This window comes from Melanotaenia boesemani, chromosome 4 (genome assembly GCF_017639745.1).
Source record: "Melanotaenia boesemani isolate fMelBoe1 chromosome 4, fMelBoe1.pri, whole genome shotgun sequence".
Taxonomy (NCBI): Eukaryota; Metazoa; Chordata; class Actinopteri; order Atheriniformes; family Melanotaeniidae; genus Melanotaenia; species Melanotaenia boesemani.
Genome location: NC_055685.1, coordinates 30,261,281 through 30,279,693, shown reverse-complemented (window position 1 = coordinate 30,279,693; position 18,413 = coordinate 30,261,281). Strand labels below are relative to the sequence as shown.

Below are 18,413 nucleotides of genomic sequence, written 5' to 3'. Positions count from 1 at the left end.
CGGGAAGTTCTTTGCTGCACTACAAATCAGAGCCTTACCAGGAGGAAGAACGTTGCAGAATTAAGTTTTGGGAAATGCAAGATCAAGATTTTGGAAGCAAGGCCAATGTCAGAAAAAGATAAGTTTGTTGAGTTCTATAGACTAAAAACTGAGAGCTGAACGGTCTTTTTTTTCTTTGTTTAATTTACATATTACATGGGATGTAACAACTTTTCATAGATGGATTCTCAGTTGAAAGACAAACTGGAGTCAGCTCACTAGATCCTTGTCGTGTAGTTCCTATGTTTTTTTTGTTTTTTTTTGGGGGGGGGGGTATCTGCACTTGTTCCTGCACTAGTTTGCGTCCTCCTTGCATACCTCCTGGGTCCTCACCAACGCCTTGACGTGACATTGTCAATTGTTCTCATTATACCTTCATTGTAATAAACTTTTAAAAGGCGTTTTGGGTCTGTTCGTTATCGTGTCTTGGTGGCAAAATCAAATTCTTAACTTCAATGCGGAAGTTGCTTTATGCTTATAACTGACAAATGATCAGATTTTTTACCCGCCGTTGCATTGTTTTTAATGAAACCAGTGGTTCCAATCTGATCTCAGATCGGTATCCTCTCTCCGTTTCCAGGCGGTGACCACGTGTTCCACCCGACCTGACAGAGGACCATGTGGCGGAGCAAGATGGCGGTGCGGTGGAGGAGGAAAGATGGCAATTTAAATACCGGCAACAGCAAATTTGTGGTGGGCAGCATCCCAAATGAGGTACCTATTTTCTTACTTTTCATAATTTTACATCAAATTAACCCGACAGGGGCGTTCTTCTCTGTCGTTGTAGGGCGTGTTCCACCGGTCTGCGAGGCCACATGCGCGCACAGCGACACGTGGCTTAAAACCCACTCGTAGTACTACTAAAGTAGTGACCAGGGAGATGGCTGAGCTAATCGATTAAGCAGGCGTTTAGGCCACTGTCACAGTGAAATGACAAGCTCGTTTCAGCTAATACGTGCTTATTCATGCGCGTATATTCTCTGTTTAAATCAATTTAATATTTATATTCACACATTAGAGCCGCCAGGATACCGGGTTGTTTCTGTATTAGGACGATTGCACCCTTTGCTCTCTCGTATTTGTCTTCACGATTTCCTCTGTAATTTTTCTGTATTTAGTATTTGAAATCCCAATTCAACGTAGGCCAAAAACAACCCACTCCCTTTTCTCTTGGTGACTGTCTAATGTCCGGTAACATTTAGAGCTGTTCATCTCCCCAGAGATTACATTAAAAACCTCCAGCAGAACCAGGAAGGGCGGCCTTTGCCTCAACAAGTTGAGGATGGATATGACAGGACAGAGGGATCAACAAGCGCCATAACCATAAGCCAGGGATACCTGCAGAGAAAGAAAGGGGGAAGCACAAGTTACTGACATTTATAATGTCATATGGAGGAAAAAGAGAGAATAGAAGGAAGTGCTCAGTGCATCATGGGACGTTCAAAATCTATAGCATCATAACTAAAGGGATGAGTAAGGGTCACCAAGCCAATCCTAACTATAAGTTTTACCACTAAGGGAAGTTTGAAGCCTGATCTTGAATGCAGACAGGATGTCTGCGTCCTGAATCCAACCTGGGAACTGGTTCCAGAGATAGGGGCTTAATAACTTAAGTTTCTGCTTTCCATTCTACTTTTAGAAACTCTAGGAACCAGATATAACCTGCAGGTTCTGCTAGGAAAATATGAACCTGTGAAATCTCTAAGATACAATAGAGCTTGGTCATGAAGAGCTTTATCTGGGAGTAAAATTTTTTTAGTTAATTCCCCTATTAAACAAAAAGCCAATGAAAAGGAGCTAAACGTTGGTTGTCCAGTCTTGAAGTAACTAATGCATGGATGGGTTTTCTGCATCCCATTTGCATTTTAGTTATTTCACTGGCAACAATTTAGATTCCTGTTCAACTGTATTTTGATTTAAAATGATGTGTCTGCTTTGTTACTGTGAGGAAAACAATTTCTAAAATGATGGTCATTTAGGAAATATTTAGGTTTTGAAAGGTTTTTTTGGTCAGTTCTGTCTCACAGCTTTTATTGTGATTCATCATGTTGTTGAATATGATTTTTAATTTTCACCAAGAAATCTTAACATGTTTATTTGCCTTTTACTTTGAACCACAAAGTGAGTCTCGACTCTTTGCTGGCTTTCTTTTTATTATTATTCTTGTTTGGCTTTGTTTTAACCTTCCTCAGAACAGTCAGCTCTTCCTGTTTATACTTAAAGTTAATTTCAAGCTCATTGTGTGACTCAGCTTCTGGTCACACCCAAGGCAAAGAAATGTGTTGCAAAGCAGCCAAAGGTGGAAAAAGATCAGTTTTTAACATGCAATGAAATCTACATAATACTGGATGCAAAGCAAAGCGTGACAGTTTGTCTTGATGTCTTTGTGTCTGCAGTTGGAACTAAGCAGAAGTGAAGTGGAAGATGTGGACATGGATGTACAGTCTTGTGTGGATCATTCCATCTTGGCCATTTTTGAAGACTCCACCATTGCATCTAAGGTCAGAGTAAAAGCAGACTAATATGAAGGTTAAATCAATGATTGTCATATAAAAAAAAAACTAAAATGAGCACATTATTTCTGACAGTTTGATAGGTAAGTAGCTAAACTTGTATTCTTCTTGTTTCAGAGCAAAAATGGTGCGGAGGAAGAAAGTGAGACTCTGCTGTCTGCCTTGACTGAGATGCTGGACAGCGTGGAGGATGATGATGGCACTTTGTCTCCCTTTGACGCCTTGCCAGACTCCGAGCTCCTCGGCCACTCAGAGCACAGGGATGAAACTGTGGTGGGTAGAAACCATTATCCAGAACTCAGAATACTCTTTTCAGCTGAGTGGTACTTGTTAGTTCTACTTTATTTATTCATGTGTCTGGTCGGCCATTAGACCCGCACTAATTGATTTAAACCGTTTCATATGGACCTAGATATAAAATGAAAACAAACCACATACCTTTATAAATCTGTTAATGTGTATAAGAGGAACTTTCTAAGGAAACTACCGTATAAAAATAACCCCCTCACAAAAATCCCTGTCATATGTATTTAGAAAAATGAATTTTTTTTTTTTTGCCTCCCAAACTAGAGTCTCAGTATGTTTAGTTAGGTAGTAAAAATGGATTATTTTAAGTATGAGCTTAAAGAAAATGCTAAAGTTAATTATGAATGAAAGCTATTTAATTATAATTATTATTGATAATTTCCTAAAGCCTGAACACAACTTTACGCTTCTTCGCCAAAAGCTACAAAATGTGTAGTTAAATATATTAAATGTTTGTAAGGCCAAGTCATGGTTTCTGTGGCTGCATTTATGGACTGAAGGAGACTTAATTTAAAGCTAGTTCAGGTTTTTATAATTTTGCAAGTTAAACAGAAGGAAACCTGGTCAGGTATTCCTTTAACTGGTGAGCAATCAAGGTCTGGAAAACAGTCAATTCTCTCGGACAGCTGCTTCTTCAAACAGGCTTTTCTTGTGCTCAAAGAACTGGAGTTGCATCCTGTAACTGTTGTTTTTATCAACCGGGCTCTTATCTCTTCCTTTATCATCCAACTCTTCACGAGGTAGTCATGCCCCAACTCTCCCTCTGTTTAGGCTTACAGCAAGACAGTTTACTGCCAAATTACACTTATTTTTTTGTATCAGAAGCTTCCCGTTTTGTTTGCAATCTATTCTTTAGTTTTAGTTGTATTGACCTGTCACATTTGGCAGGATAAGGTTACATGCACAAAAAATGGTGAATGTAGAAAGTGAACACTTCAGAAGATGGTACAAGAAATAAAATGTTGAAACCATCATCTGTTAGTTGAGCTTTAATTAACATTTTAAACGTGTTTGCATTCAAAACAGAGCAACAAGTCTTGGCTCAGATATCTGTTACCCGAGTTCTGCTCTAGGAGCCCACAAATATTAGATGCTGACCTTCTGTTGAAGTTGGATGTGGAGAAATGAAGCAACCTTTAAAACTTAATTCTTTTTTTTTCCCTCCATCTCTTTAGGAACTATCAACTGCTCATAGACTTCAACCACGACCCAAACCACCACATGTACTCAAAACCAGAACTGGAGGAGAAAATGACTGGGAGTGCAAAGAAGTGAAAAATGGTCTTCTGTCAGTGTTTAAAAAACAAAAACCGATGGTTCGCTCAAAAACTAAGAAAGCAGAGCCTGAAGTTGAGGTTTTCACTTCAACCTCTCTTGTCAGCCTGGTGAAGCTCATGCACCCTTACTGTCTGAAGCTGCACATCGAGGACAGGGGCGAAATGAGGAAAAATCACTCCTTATTCTCTCAGGAAGAAGTGTGGAGGTATGAGCGGCCCAACGAGGAGAGCAATGAAGAGATAAACGTTGTATCTGATGACGAAGCCCCGGTAACAGAGACAAAAGAGGTGGATGAAGTAGACGATAAAAGAGATAATGGCCAACTCCTGAAGAGTGCGTTACTGAATGGAAACTCAGCCAGAGCTGTTCCTCCCAGAGAGAAGAAGAGAGTGAGCTTCGGTCCTGTTCAAGTGGCTTTGTTTGAATCGGTCGAAAAGGGATTGAATGAAAAAAGTGTTACTGGGGTGCACACAAGTGGAACTGAGTCGAATCCTATGAAGAGCACAGAAGCACTTGAAAGTCCAGCAGGTTCAGCACTTAAACCTCCAATACAATTGTCAGAAAGAAATGAGACTGAGGTGCGACAAGAGAAGGTTAAAGGTAAGACAAAGGCCAAATCACTCAGTCTCCAACAGTACAGGCAGCTTCGTCAGACGAGACGACCCCTGGTGGAGAAACAGGGGAACTACACCACCAAGTGGCCCTCTTTTTCTGAGCCCCCCAAGGAGCTGACCCCCATTTTCTGCTTTCAGGGACAGAAAAATAACATCAACACGACACAACTTCAACCGGTCTTCCATAAACCAGATAACAAGACCCATCATTCCTCTTTGCTGCACACTAATCCCTCTGAGGTCAAACTGCCCACTTATCTAAACTGTACAGGATTAAAGTGCCCAAAGACTGAATCCAAAGTTATTTCACCTTCCAGTCCACTGCCAGATTTTACTACCAACACAGACATGTCTATAAGCGAGAAAAGTTCCTCCAAGAAGCCAAAACTACTTAGTAGTGATCCTCCAAATCCTGTCCTCCTCCCTCTGCCAGCTCCTCAGACACCACCCACTTCAAACCCCTCAAAGTCTAGACTGGAGTCTGTTAGACCTGAAGAAACCCAATATGAATCTTCAGAAGCAACTCCTCAGGAACAAGTGACCTCATCAGAACCAAAGCCCCCTATGTCTCCAAACAAGGACTGTAACCTGGACAATGCAAAGTTTACAGAAGTACCTCCAGACGTTTCCTCTCTATCTCCATCACAAACTGGATCAACGTCAGAGTCCAGCAGACCAAAGACTCCTCAGTCACAAAGTCCAAACACAGTGAGACCTTTAGTGTCACTGGAGCCCTCTTTCACACTTCTCCCCAGTCAGCGTCTGCCTCACACGGATGCTCATCTATCACTGAAAGAGTTGCCCGACACCACCTGTTCATCTGAGGCAGCATCTCAAACCAGCTGTAGAATGAAGTGTGAAGCAGTCAGATCAGGTAAACTGTAAAGACATGGTGATGAGCTTAATTGTAATTACTTTTACATTTTTAGGAAAATATATTTATTACATTTTGTATCAGTATAGGAGCATTGTTACAAAAGTTTTTCTCCAGTGAATATTAGAGCATCAGACCCTAAATCTAAATTTTAAAAGCTAAAATAATGCAGGTTTAGAGATTAATTAAGACACCGAACATGTTAAGTTAAAGCTGGAAAAAAGGAAAAACACATAAACCAGCTCTTTGTTGCTCAACATGTTTAACACAAATAAAGGTGGGTGATTTCATTTAAGGACTTCAGGCTGTGCTTGTAAGAGATAATTTGATCTCGAGCGCCTGGCTTAAAAACAAAAAAAAAAGGTTAAATAAGATAAATAAAGGACACTTTGAGATTTGTGATTATCTGCTAATGAAATAGACAAAAGGGAAGGTTTATAGGTTGTATTTATTTCATCCTTTCTACCCTGTCAGGGATTGAAGCGCCTGATCTGACCAGCTTGCTGGAACAGTTTGAGGAAACACAAGGTGAGTGGACAGATTGTTTGAGTTTGTGAACATAGGAGTTTCTTTCAGATACAAGTATTGAGTAATAAAAAGCTTAATTGAAGGGATGTATGAATGAAAATACTCAAATTTTCTACTTTGAAAAAGTATAGAAAAATCAACTGTCAGCCAACTGCCACATAACTGCTCTTATGTTGCACTGAGGCTCATTTAATACATCGCTGCTGCTGCTGCTTCTATGTTGAGCTTGTAAAAGAACAGGTTTGTTTAATTGTGCTTAACCAGCTTCTGTAGGTTTTTTCCTGAAGGCAGTGGTACTGCACAGTCATGGCGTGGGGTGCAGTGACCTCTCAGCTAGCATTTATGGTTTCCTTCCTAGTTCTGTAAATAGTTGTGAACAGTTTTTTCAAGTAAACTTTACCAGTGGTGGGATTTACATTGACAGACCAAGATTTGGATCTGGATGCAAGATGCAAGATGTTTTTAGTTATGTAGATTTAGTGAATGTATATAAACTACCAATGTAATTTTTTTTTGCTTCAAATAATCATAAAATCTGATCTATCTTATTGTACAAAAAGGTCTTGTATTTCAACTTTGATCTGTAACAGAAGCATCCAGAAAATTCAGTGACTAAAAGATCCTTATCCAATGATTCTGTATTAATGTCTATCAATTTTCTTCTATTAACCTGCAGCAATAAAGGACAGAGTTAACAAGCCCAAACTCATATCTGCTGCTTCACCATCAACCTTACAAACAGAAGGCTGCTTGGACAGATGTGAGGCTGCAGGACCTGAACCACTGCTATCACCTGCTGTGGAAGCAACTGAACCTTTGATGTGGGAGTCTGTGGACATCCACGAGCCCCTCTGTACTGAAATTATCCTGAGCACTCAGCCTGCAAGACAAAAAAATCTTCCACCAAAGGCCATTCAGATAATTGACCCACGTCCTTTACCGTCCAGGAAGACTCACATCATCTTATCGGAGTCGCCTGCTACTCATGCTTTCACTGATATGTACTCATATTTATCAACTGACCATGATTACTGCAGGCCTGTAGACCATTCTTCTGTAAACGCTGCTCAGCATAGAAGAGCCAAGTCCTCTTCACACATGGAAACTGCTGCAGAACTGCAGGCCCCAGCTCAAAAGTCAAGATCTGCTGGAGAAGACCAAAACGATCCTCCAAATGGACCAACGTTGCAGTGTTTCCCAGAACCATTCAGGATCAAGGCAGAAGCAGACCTGGTCACAGAAACAGCCCCGTGTAGTCTTCCTACTCCTCCACCTAGCCCTCCTGCTAGAGGGAGGGCTAGAGGAAGGGCCAGTAGAAAATATAGAAGATCTCCACAGTCCGACTCCAGCTCTAGCTCCCGCTCCTCCTCCTCCTCCTCGTCATCTTCCTCCTCCAGTTCTGCATCTAGGTCTCCAAAAAGACTGAGGTAGTCTTATTCTTCCTGTTAAGTTTGTGTCTTACTTTTTTTCTGCACAGTTTTAATCTTTGATTTGTTTGTCTTGCAGAATACGTCGCAGACGTTCAGAGAGCAGTTCCTGCTCATCGTCCCCTTCTTATTGCATTTCCCACTCCCCTCCTCTGCGCTACAGGTTGTCTTACCCCAGATCAAGATTCAGCCGCTCCAGATCCCCATGCAGAGCCCGGTCACCCTCCCCACAGATACACCGTCAGCGATGGAGAGAAGTTTGCAGGTTAGTTATTTTGCTGTTTATGTTTCTCTAATTCAGCATTAGTGGAATCAACTCTTTCAAGAGAGTAAAGTGTTTCTGTTAATGTCACTCATGCAGCAGCAGAGAGTCCAGGAGGTTCAGGAGGGAGCATGAAGTGAGGATTCAGAAACTCAAAGCCATAGTGAGTTAACTTTATAGCATCCCAGCTGAAGTATGGATACCTTTTTTCTTTTTTTTTGGAGTTGTAATCATATTTCATCCTTTTTTCACACAGGATGAGCGTAGGGTTGTGTATGTCGGCCGCATCCGCAGAACAATGACAAACGATGAGCTGAGAGAACGATTCTCTCAGTTTGGAGAGGTGGAGTGTGTGTCGCTTCACTTTAGAGATCAAGGGTAAGTTTGCACAGTTGCAGTTTCAGATCTTAGTAGATTTTAAAGCAACAATTATTCATTCATCAGCATTAAAATTTGCCATTTTTGTTGCTCACAGTGACCACTATGGCTTTGTCACATTCTACAACACGGAGGATGCTTTTGCAGCCATTGATAATGGCGGCAAACTTCGGAGGTCTGATGAGCTGCCGTTTGACATCTGCTTTGGTGGGCGAAGGGAGTTCTGTAATTCAGACTACGCTGATCTAGGTGAGAGCAAAAATACATCTCACTGTGCTGAAGAACAAAGTTCCCAAACTGCAGGGATTTCCTGTTTTTTAAACCACTGTTTTGCCCTTAGGAAAAAAACAAGGTTACTTTTGCTGAGAGCCAGCTGTCAGATCTTTAAAAGAAATAAATTAAATAAATATCTTCAGCTACTGTTCCATACAAAGACTTAAAATGATCTGAACTTATGCAGGGTTCCTCCCTGGAGGGCTTTGATTAGCTTCCTGTACATAATGAATGTGTAAATGTTGTCCCTCCTGCAGATGCAAATAGAGATGCCGACCTGTCCCCCTCCAAAAGCAGGTTTGAAGACCTCGATTTTGATTCGCTGCTGAAACAGGCCCAGAAAGGGTTGAGGAGGTAGCTGGGTCACCAGGAAGATGGAAACAAAGTCATGCACAGGACAATTCCCACTGACCTCAGGGCAGCATGCTCACACTTATGTAGCAAAATCTAATATGTGTGGTTCTTTTTTGTTTTTTTTTTTAGTTTGAGCTTTAAGATACTACACATGCATGCATTTAATTTGTACACTTTATATAAACAAAGATGTTGTAAGCATGCAGTTTTTAAGTTGTAAATTTTATAAGTATGTAGCATTAATATAACAAAAAATTTCTGTTGCACCGGTTACCTCTAATATGAACAGAGGGTATAGAAATTATTGAAGTTTTCTTGCATTCCAGAGCACTATAAACATCCTGTTATGTTTTTTTTATTAAAACAAAGATTGCATATTGTTTCATGTTTATTTATTTTATTTTGTTAATAGATCGCTTTATGCAGATATTTTGCATTTCTTATAAAGCCTAAATGGCTACGTTTAACTTTTTCATTGCAAAAAGTGAAGGGGGGGGGGGGGGGGGGGGGGGCATTGGAGCTTAAAACCTGCCATCCAGTCTCTTCTGCCTGTCTGGGTTTGGACTTCCTTTTCCCAACCAGTTCTTCCATCTCATCCGGTTGGATCCTGAGCCATTCCCAGACCAACTTTTTAATTAGCTGTTTTTAGATACCTGGACTAATTTCCTGTCTCAAATACAATGGTTTTTGAATCCACCTCTTATAAATAAAAGTTTTGCCTGTGAGTTTCACTGTAATCTTGTAAAGCAAGACTAGACTGGAGAGGGTTAACATGTTCACAATCACCTTAATCTGAGCCTTGCACCTGCATCGTGGGTTCATAGCTTTGCAGCTACTGTTGTAAGAAAATTGGACTACTTTAGTCTTACTTTACTGTGTTTAATTGAAAGGTCGGGCTTCATAAAACATATTTCTTCCAAGGCTGACAGCTTTTACCATTTCCTCATGTGATTTATGGTGAACTGGCCCTTTTAAGTGTCAGAGGCACTGTCACTTTAAGACGTTCACCCTGTAGTCAGAGACGTTGTCAACATGCGTCTGGAGCAGAGGTGAGCTGCACTCATCCCTAAACAATAGTTTCGCTTCTTGTTCAGCTGGCATTTACAGCCTTTAGACTTTAGAGCATGATGTTGCACAACCTGCGCAGGCGTGAGAAGACGGGGCAATAAAAGTGGATCAGTTAAAGACTCAGAGCCATGCCAGAGCTGGAGCTGCCGTCTGAGTATTGTTGAACCCACAGAAGAGACGTTTTACTTCATATATAAAACATGTCGACGCCAAACAGCGCCTTGGGGAAAACCAGCAGTGGGGCCCGGCGTTTCATCGGCGGCGTGGTGGAAGGTGAGCAGACTGGGATCAGAGGCACAGGCCATTTTTAGGGGTCTAAACTGTGGTGCTGCTCCAGGAGGGCAGCCTCTAAATCAAGAACATCCAGATTAAGCCACCAGGATAAAAACGCACCAAATATATTTCTCAAGTATTGATATTTTATTGTAAAATAACTAAATTTGGAGTATAACTTGAACTTTGACTGCCACAGGTTTTTATGGGCGACCATGGACTATGGAGCAAAGAACTGAGCTGTTTAAAAGGTATGTGTCCTATAACAGCATGTAAGTGCAGGGTGATAAGCCAAAAGATGGAACATGTTTTCTTCTACAGTAATGTACAATTAACATTTTCTCTATTTGTTGCGTACAAGTGTCTCCAGCTGATGTATTTCTGTTTACTGAGTATACTTGGTCATTGCTAACTTTTGACATGTTTGAGTTTAACAGGGAGCAGAAGTGGGGTTTGAACACTTACCTGTATGCCCCCAAGGATGACTACAAACACAGGATGTACTGGAGAGACTTGTACTCTCCTGAGGAGGCAGGTAAGTCTTACTCAGTAATCTGTTGTTGAAGCTGCCCAAAGTTTCTTGATGACATGACTGTCTTCTGAAATTAGTTGTATTTGCATGTTTGGTTTAACACATTCTTATGAATTGCATTTCCAGCTGGCTTTCAGTAAGCATCTATTGGTTATAATGGGTTTAGTTTCAGAGCTTAACATCACATTGTTACTGTGGAAACATGTTAGTTTTATGGGGGGAGAAGGCCACTAACTCTGAAGAGGTCACTTGTTTGGATTTGCAGCAAAAAATTATTACTAATTTAAAACTAATTCTGGCCTAAAGTTAATCGTTACCTAAAATTTCCTGATTGTGACACCTTCAGTGGTTGTTAGCTTTTTTTTTTTTTTTTTTTACATTTTTTTTTATTCTTTATCAGTGTCACACTAAATGTCCCTCTCTGAGGCATCATTATCTCTTTTGAAATTGTTTAATTACTCAGCTTGGTGCATCTCTAGATGTTATCAGTAATGATACAGAGTAAAGGGCAGTGACGACAGTCTAACCCACGTCAAATTAGACTCTGTCTATATTTTATGACTATCTCGCATGCTTAGAAAAAAGGGCTGTGAAAATGTGCCAAATATTCTGCATAGAATCGTGAGAAGCTGCTCATTGAGCACTGAGATTGTATTTACCCCCAAAGGAATCAGCATTTCTTCCTTTGTTTCCTAGAACAACTGATTGCCCTGATTTCAGCCGCAAAGCAGCACAACGTTGAGTTCATCTATGCAATATCTCCCGGCCTGGACATTACTTTTTCCAACCCGAAAGAAGTGGCCGCCCTGAAGAGGAAGCTAGACCAGGTAGGACTCTGTAAACTGAGGTGTAGGGTGGAGCACAGAGGAAGATTGAATCACACGTTTTATTTAGCTTTATGGTTCTGAGGATTTGTTTGGATCATCTTAGTGCTGAATAAGAAACTTGGACTGGTAAAACAGAAACCTGTGATTCACTACAGATTAGGTGGTATTTAGTATTTTTTTCTTGGTGAAATAGCCTTTTTTTAGGAAAGTATAACTCCACCTGACATGCATCTGTTTAAGTTTGACTTTATTATTCCAAAAGGAAATTCAGTATATAAATGCACCTGTTCTTTTTCAGGTGAAGGAGTTTGGCTGCAGGTCCTTCTCTTTACTTTTTGATGACATCGAGACTGAGATGTGTCTAGCAGATAAGGAGGCTTTTAGCTCTTTTGCCCACGCTCAGGTGGCTGTAACTAATGAAGTTTATAAGCACCTGCAGGAACCAGAGATCTTTCTCTTCTGTCCAACAGGTCAGGAAGTGAAACTATGAATTGGACATGAATTATATATGATATGTTGTGAGGTCCAGTTAAGTGCAGACAGAGTTACAGTCATCTACAGATTTTCCATCATACATGGATCTCTCCTTTATCTCCAGATTACTGTGCAGCGTTCTGCAGCCCCAGTGTTCCCCAGTCTTCATACCTTCACACTGTGGGAGAGAAGCTCCTGTCGGGCATTGACATACTGTGGACTGGTGAGATCACACGGAATTTGTTCTTGTTGGCTTAAATTTCTGAGAAACAGATATAGTTTAACTCTATTTTTCTTTTCATTTAGGACCAAAAGTGGTGTCCCACAAAATCTCTGTTGAATCCATAGAGGAGGTGTCCTCTGTCCTGAAAAGGGCTCCAGTCATCTGGGACAATATTCACGCCAATGACTATGATCCTCAGAGACTTTTCCTTGGACCATATAAGGTATGTTCGAAAAATGTTTTGACAAAAGGCTGTAGAAACTCCAGCGTGATGACATAAAAATATGTTTTTTAAAAGGATCGACCCACTGAGTTGATTCCCAAACTAAGAGGAGTCCTCACAAACCCCAATTGTGAGTTTTACCCAAATTTCGTGGCCATCCACACTTTGGCAACATGGTGTAAAGCACCCGTTGATGGAGGATCAAGAGATGTAGAGATGGGTGAGTGTCCAGTGTTTCTTTTTCTTTATTTATTACCACCCAAATACAGGACTCTGCTCTCATCTGTATCATTGAGCAAAAAAGAAAAGAAAATACAGCTAAACAAATCAGATTAAATTTTTATTGCCATTGTCAGTGAAAATTTCACACTATAAGGGTATGCAATAAAAACAGTAACTAAAATAGAAAATATTCTTCCCTTATAAAACACAATATAGACGTAACAAACAATAGTGTGGGATGGTAAATATTAATGTTAATGTTTGAGTCACATTCAAACCTTTTTTCTGCTTTTTGTTTTATATAAAAAAATAAACACAAACAGAAAATATAGCAGGGACATGGTTATTCTGCAACCTTTTGATGAAGTATTTCCTCAAGAAAAGAAGTTAGACACACCCTTCTTTAATTTTCAGAGTTGCATGACCTCAGTGATGGTTTTATTGCATAATAATGCTAGTTCCTTTTTTTATAGTTACGATGGCAAACAATAAAACGATGAAACAGCAACTTCACCCAAGATCTTAAAGATCTGATTTTATCTAGTTGTGATGTTATCAAGATGTTTTACAGTCAGAAAACTAAGATGTTTACTGGATGTGGTGCTAAGAAACTGTGTAGAGTAATCTGTAGATGCTCGCGCTGATTGTGCAAAAAATATCACATGACCTATGTGGAGCAGCAGGATGACCTGGAGTAACCTTTAAATATGATATGCTGCAAACTGAACTAGTTAGGCTCCATTAGTGAAAACTGAGGGAGATGCAACCAAAAACTGTCCTTTTTGTGTCTTTCTGGGACAAAGCTGTATTGATACAGAACACCAAATGGTGCTCTTTTGGATTACAGTTACAGTTTGTTTGTAGTTTATGAAATAAAGCTCTTAAGGGAATAAAATAGCCTTTTTACAGTAAAACACAGAGGAGGTTGTATCATGATGTTTGGCTGTTTTGCTGCCTCGGGCACTGGAAGCCCTGACTGTATTAGAGAAACGATGACATCAGAAGATTACCAAAGCATTTCAGAGTTAAACATGTTGCCATGTGTCTGAAAACCATTTTTCATAATGAAGGTTTTGGGATTTTTAAGCAGGAAAAAACCTGAAGTATGCATTCATCTTTTCATAGTAATTTAGACTGACCTCAATCCAAATGAAAACCTTTGCAGAGATGAAATCTGCCAATGTCAAGTTCTGCTGCAGCTTCTAGATGGATCTGCTTGTAAATATTCTTTAAGGGTGCCAATTGTCTTTTTCTAGTTTTTCTCTGCTTGTACTGGGTTATACCCCCTTTTGCCTCCAGGACTGCCTTAATTCTTGGTGGCATACATTCAACAATGTTTTGGAAACATTTCTTAGATTTTTGTCCATATTAACATGATAGCGTCACACAGTTGCTGCAGATTTGTCTGCTACACATCCTTGATAAAAATCTCCCGTTCCACCACATCCCAAAGCTGCTCTATTGGATTGAGATCTGGTGACTGTGGGGGCCATTGAAGTACAGTGAACTCATCGTCATGTTCAAGAAACCAGCTGAAGATGATCTGAGCTTTGTGACATGGTTCATTATCCTGCTAGAAGTAGTTATTAGAAGATGGTACACTGTGCTCATAGAGGGATAGGCATGGTCAGCAACAATACTCAGGTAGGCTGTGGTGGTTAAACAATGCAGCGTTGGTACTAAAAGGGTGTAAAATGTGCCATGAAAATATCCTCCACCCCATTACACCACCAGCAGCCTGAACTGTTGATATAAGGCAGGATGGGTCCAGATATATGTAGCAGCTGAAATGGAGACTCATCAGACCAGTTTTCTAATCTTCTTTTGTCCAGTTTTGGTGAGTCTACGTGAATTATTGCCTCAGATTCCTGTTCTTAGCTGACCGGAGTGGTACCCAGTGTGGGCTTCTGCTGCTGTAGCCCATCTGCTTCAAGGCGGGATGTGTTGTACGTTCAGAGGTGGTATTCCGCATACCTTGGTTGGAAGTTGGAACCAGTGTTTACTGTTGCCTTTCTGTTGTCTCACGCCAGGCTGCCCATTCTATGTTTCTCTTTTTCAGGCCATCCTCTGTAAAACCTTAGAGATGGTTGTGTGTGAAAATCCCATTAGATCAGCAGTTTCTGACATACTCAGTCATTTAAATCCACTTTTCTTCCTCATTCTGATGCTCAGTTTAAACTTGAGGAGGTTGTCCCAACCATGTCTATGTGAGTCATGACTGAATGTGTTGTGTTGCTGCCATATGATTGGCTGATTAGCTATGTGTTTTAACAATACATTAAACAGGTTTATTTAATAAAGTAGCAGCAGGGTGTATGTGCACATCAATGCTCTGTCTTTTCATACATCACAATGGGGTGTAAACTTTAGCAAACACAACTTTTTAAAAATTTGATCAGTGAAACCAACTCAGATCTGTGCTGCACTGGTTCCTTGTAGTTTTTTACTTTGGGGGTTTCCAGAGATTCAACCTTGCCTCACTATCTCTGACCTCCGACACCAGGTGATGAGGAGCAGGACTCCAGCTACAGCCCCCAGAAAGCCCTGTCCCTGGCCCTCTCTGACTGGCTGCAGGAGTTCATGAGCACAGATCAACCAGGAGGTAGAGTCTGACAAAGACAATTTGATGATCTCCAAAAGGCAGAAACAGGATGGAGAAGTCAGCGCTCTGTCTTTGCCTCTAGGCCCTTCTCGTCCATCTCGTTTCAAGAAAGAGTCATCAGATGAGGAGCCCATGCAGACAGACATGGGTGATAACCCCTATGTTCCTGGTCCTGGGGAGAACCCGTTGTACACAGCTGAGCCTCTGACCCTGGACGACCTGACACTGCTGTCAGACCTTTTCTACTTGCCCTACGAGTACGGCAGCACAGCTCAGACCATGCTGCAGGAGCTGGACTGGCTCATAAACAACAGCCATGCTGCTACTGCGCAGACAGATGAGGTAATATTATTCCATATAATTTGCTTTACAACATCTTCACACACATACCTCAGTTATCTCTGTTTTTCAGACAGCAAAGTGGTGCTCCAGAGCGCAGCAGTTTGATAGCATGTGCGACGCCGTGGTGCAGATGTTCAACCGCCTGTCGAATGCCCCAAACCGAAAAATTCTCTACGACCTGTACAACTACATCTGCGACATCAAGAGTGGGGTCGGTCTGGCACGAGCTTACGTGAAAACGTTGGGTGAGAAATGTTTTCCTAACTGATCAGTGAAAAGAATTGAACAGGAGAGCTGCAGAAAGAGTCAGAAAATGTGCAAAAAATAAGTGTTTGTGTTTCTACAGGAGGGGAGGGTCAGCCCTCTGCCCAGTTAATGAACGATGATCCTGAACCCTGGGGCTTCCGTGGAGGTCTCTCTGGAGAGTTCCAGGTAACAGGACCACCCCATTAGTATCACAAAGGATATATTAATGAGTAAATTGTTGTCTGGATCATTAATTTATTATGAATCTTGCAGAGAATGCTTCCTGGACATGGAAACAGAGACCTGTTCAGACATCCCCCCATGACAGCAGTTTATTGCATACGTCCTTACTGCAGCAATGACAAAGTAAGGACCCTCGGATGCTGTGTCACCTTGTGGCTGAACTCCTGAAATAATCTGACATGAAATTGTTTCCTGTTTTAGACTGAGGTGCAGAGGATATTTGAGGAGATGCAGAGAAGAGAGGGCAGAACCCCTCTGATGCCGCAGCCTCCGCTTATCAGTGATGTGTAAGAAAGAATCCATTTGTTTCTGTCCTGAATATTATCAGCTTCATCCTAACATTACTGTGGACCTGTTGCAGCCTGTCAGCAGGTGAAATCTCCCCCTCCCCTCAGTGTGGGCTTGTGGTGGAAGATAATATTGGGATGTGCGGTTATGCTCTGGCGCTGACTGATGGCAAACCAGCTGCGGCCAAGATTCAGGTGATCAAATGCTAGATATAATTGTTTTCCAGAAGATGGGCATGACGTCCACTATCACTTAACATGTATTCTTTCCTTCTAGAGGGCAGTAAGTGACTCCATGTTTGAGGATTTCCCCTCCCTGGTCGTTGTGCAAATTCTTCCCCGGGTCACTGATCCATCTCCAGCCAAGTGCATGATTGGTCAACTGTTGTCTGTCATTAGGAGCAGTGGTAGGTGGAGGCCTTACACCATTCATTTATCACACTTCCCAATTTGCACACATTTGATTCCTCCTTTCAACTCCTCATGTCTCAGTCCGTACCAGCCGAGATGTGAAGAGAGGTTAGACAAGGTGATAGTTAATTAATAAAATGAGACATCCTCACTTTAAAGGTGTAAATTTTAAGTCCCTTTAGAAGAATACAATAAAAGAATACGAAACAGGACAATAGTGTTTATTTTCAACTGTTGCTCAAAGACCCTACATAGTTAGACACTAATGTTGACAAAACAAGATGGAAAGTGTGTTTGAGTGTGAACAATAATGGCTAGAAATGCAGTTGCTGAAGGGGATCAATGGCATTTGTATCAGACTAAACAAAATTTAGTTATACATGTAGGTTGACATAGCTGTATTACCAAACCACAGCTTTGCATAAAGTTTAATTTGAATACAATTTGCAGTGTAGCATTAATATGTCAAGGCACCACAGATGCCATCCTCCTCCTTGACTCCTTAAGGAACAGGATGGAGGAGACAGGAAGTGAGGAGAAAGACACTGGACAAATGAGATGAGTTCCTGAATGTAGTCTTGATGCTGCTTAATAAACCTTCCAAACTTGAGTTGATCAGCCAAGGGAGTGACCACAAGGGGGAGCTGTTTGGCCCTACACCTGCCAATTATATGCTCCTTGAATCTAATGACGTTCGTGTTATTTGTTCTCATTTTAAAAACACAACACCCTGAAAGCTTACTGTTGTTTTTCCTACTAAATAGAATTATTAATTTGAGTGCTCAAACATTTTGGGCACTCATCTGAAGTGTGTGTTGTTTCACTTGAAACTTGATCTTTATTCATCACTGATGTACTGATCATTCCTGGTTTCTTTAAGGTTCCAGAGGAGTGTTTTGTGAGTTGAGGCAGAGCGATCGAAGGATGCTTGACTTTTTCTCCAAACTGGGCTCCTTCAAACCCATACGGGTGGAAGGTCTACCTGAAGGGGTCCTCGTCATGGCAACAAGCTTGCGTACTGACTTTCCTCAGGTTTGAAGTGTTAACCTTGTATGAATATTTGCCAACTGTGGAGCATGCTAAACTGTTCTGGCATTTTGGTTAGTTCATATCAGTTAATCAGATTTTTTTTTCTCCATGTAGCTTTGTTTCAAAACAATCATTGAATCTTTTAACTGAATTTGATATAAAAATCTACAAAAATTATTTCAATGCATTACTAATTTTGTATGCATGAACACTGTAAAATGTATAGTGATTATTTTTTAAATAAACAGTGGTTTTAAGCCAGTACAATAACATTTTGATACCATGTAGTTTTGTCTAATACAAGTGTCTGTAGGTGTTGGACTCGAATCACAAAAAGATGGTTAAAGAAGGTGAATTTTTTTTCTTTTTTTATTGATACAGAAGCAATATATTAATAGTTAATCTTCAATTAAATGACTGTTACTTAACTAAAGCATAGAATACCCATATATTTTGCATACATCTCATATTTATGAGATATATCTCATTAATATGAGGCCCTGCTTTTGAGCTGGTCCTGTTGAGAATAACTTGCTACTTGTAGTTTCCAGTGCAGACGAGAATC

At 40.7% G+C, this 18,413-nt stretch overlaps 2 protein-coding genes across 5 annotated transcripts; both read left to right on the top strand.

Annotated features, from left to right (window-relative positions):
* The first annotated feature begins 410 nt into the window (after positions 1–410).
* On the top strand, positions 411–9,226 carry LOC121638318 (peroxisome proliferator-activated receptor gamma coactivator-related protein 1-like). Of its 3 annotated transcripts, none has more exons than XM_041983024.1 (11): positions 411–753; positions 2,436–2,540; positions 2,670–2,825; positions 4,034–5,624; positions 6,099–6,152; positions 6,829–7,579; positions 7,659–7,844; positions 7,944–8,004; positions 8,098–8,219; positions 8,317–8,468; positions 8,750–9,226. In XM_041983024.1, exons 1-11 carry the CDS (start codon positions 658–660, stop codon positions 8,848–8,850), a joined length of 3,375 nt encoding a protein of 1,124 aa, XP_041838958.1. In that variant the 5' UTR covers positions 411–657; the 3' UTR covers positions 8,851–9,226. The 3 variants fall into 3 exon arrangements, with proteins under 3 accessions (XP_041838958.1, XP_041838957.1, XP_041838959.1); XM_041983023.1 differs by having other exon boundaries at positions 413–753; positions 7,941–8,004; XM_041983025.1 differs by having other exon boundaries at positions 413–753; positions 2,670–2,826; positions 4,053–5,624; positions 7,941–8,004.
* A 567-nt stretch (positions 9,227–9,793) lies between these two features.
* On the top strand, positions 9,794–18,022 carry ogal (O-GlcNAcase like). 2 transcript variants are annotated; one of them, XM_041983027.1, is made up of 18 exons: positions 9,794–9,895; positions 9,994–10,187; positions 10,387–10,438; positions 10,625–10,722; positions 11,416–11,546; positions 11,845–12,016; positions 12,145–12,243; positions 12,327–12,466; positions 12,542–12,686; positions 15,192–15,290; positions 15,373–15,632; positions 15,703–15,877; positions 15,979–16,064; positions 16,152–16,244; positions 16,323–16,408; positions 16,483–16,603; positions 16,686–16,815; positions 17,700–18,022. In XM_041983027.1, the coding sequence occupies exons 2-18, from the start codon at positions 10,115–10,117 to the stop codon at positions 17,855–17,857; spliced, it is 2,118 nt and encodes a 705-aa protein (XP_041838961.1). In that variant the 5' UTR covers positions 9,794–9,895; positions 9,994–10,114; the 3' UTR covers positions 17,858–18,022. The 2 variants fall into 2 exon arrangements, with proteins under 2 accessions (XP_041838961.1, XP_041838960.1); XM_041983026.1 differs by having other exon boundaries at positions 9,850–10,187.
* The last annotated feature ends 391 nt before the right edge of the window (positions 18,023–18,413 follow it).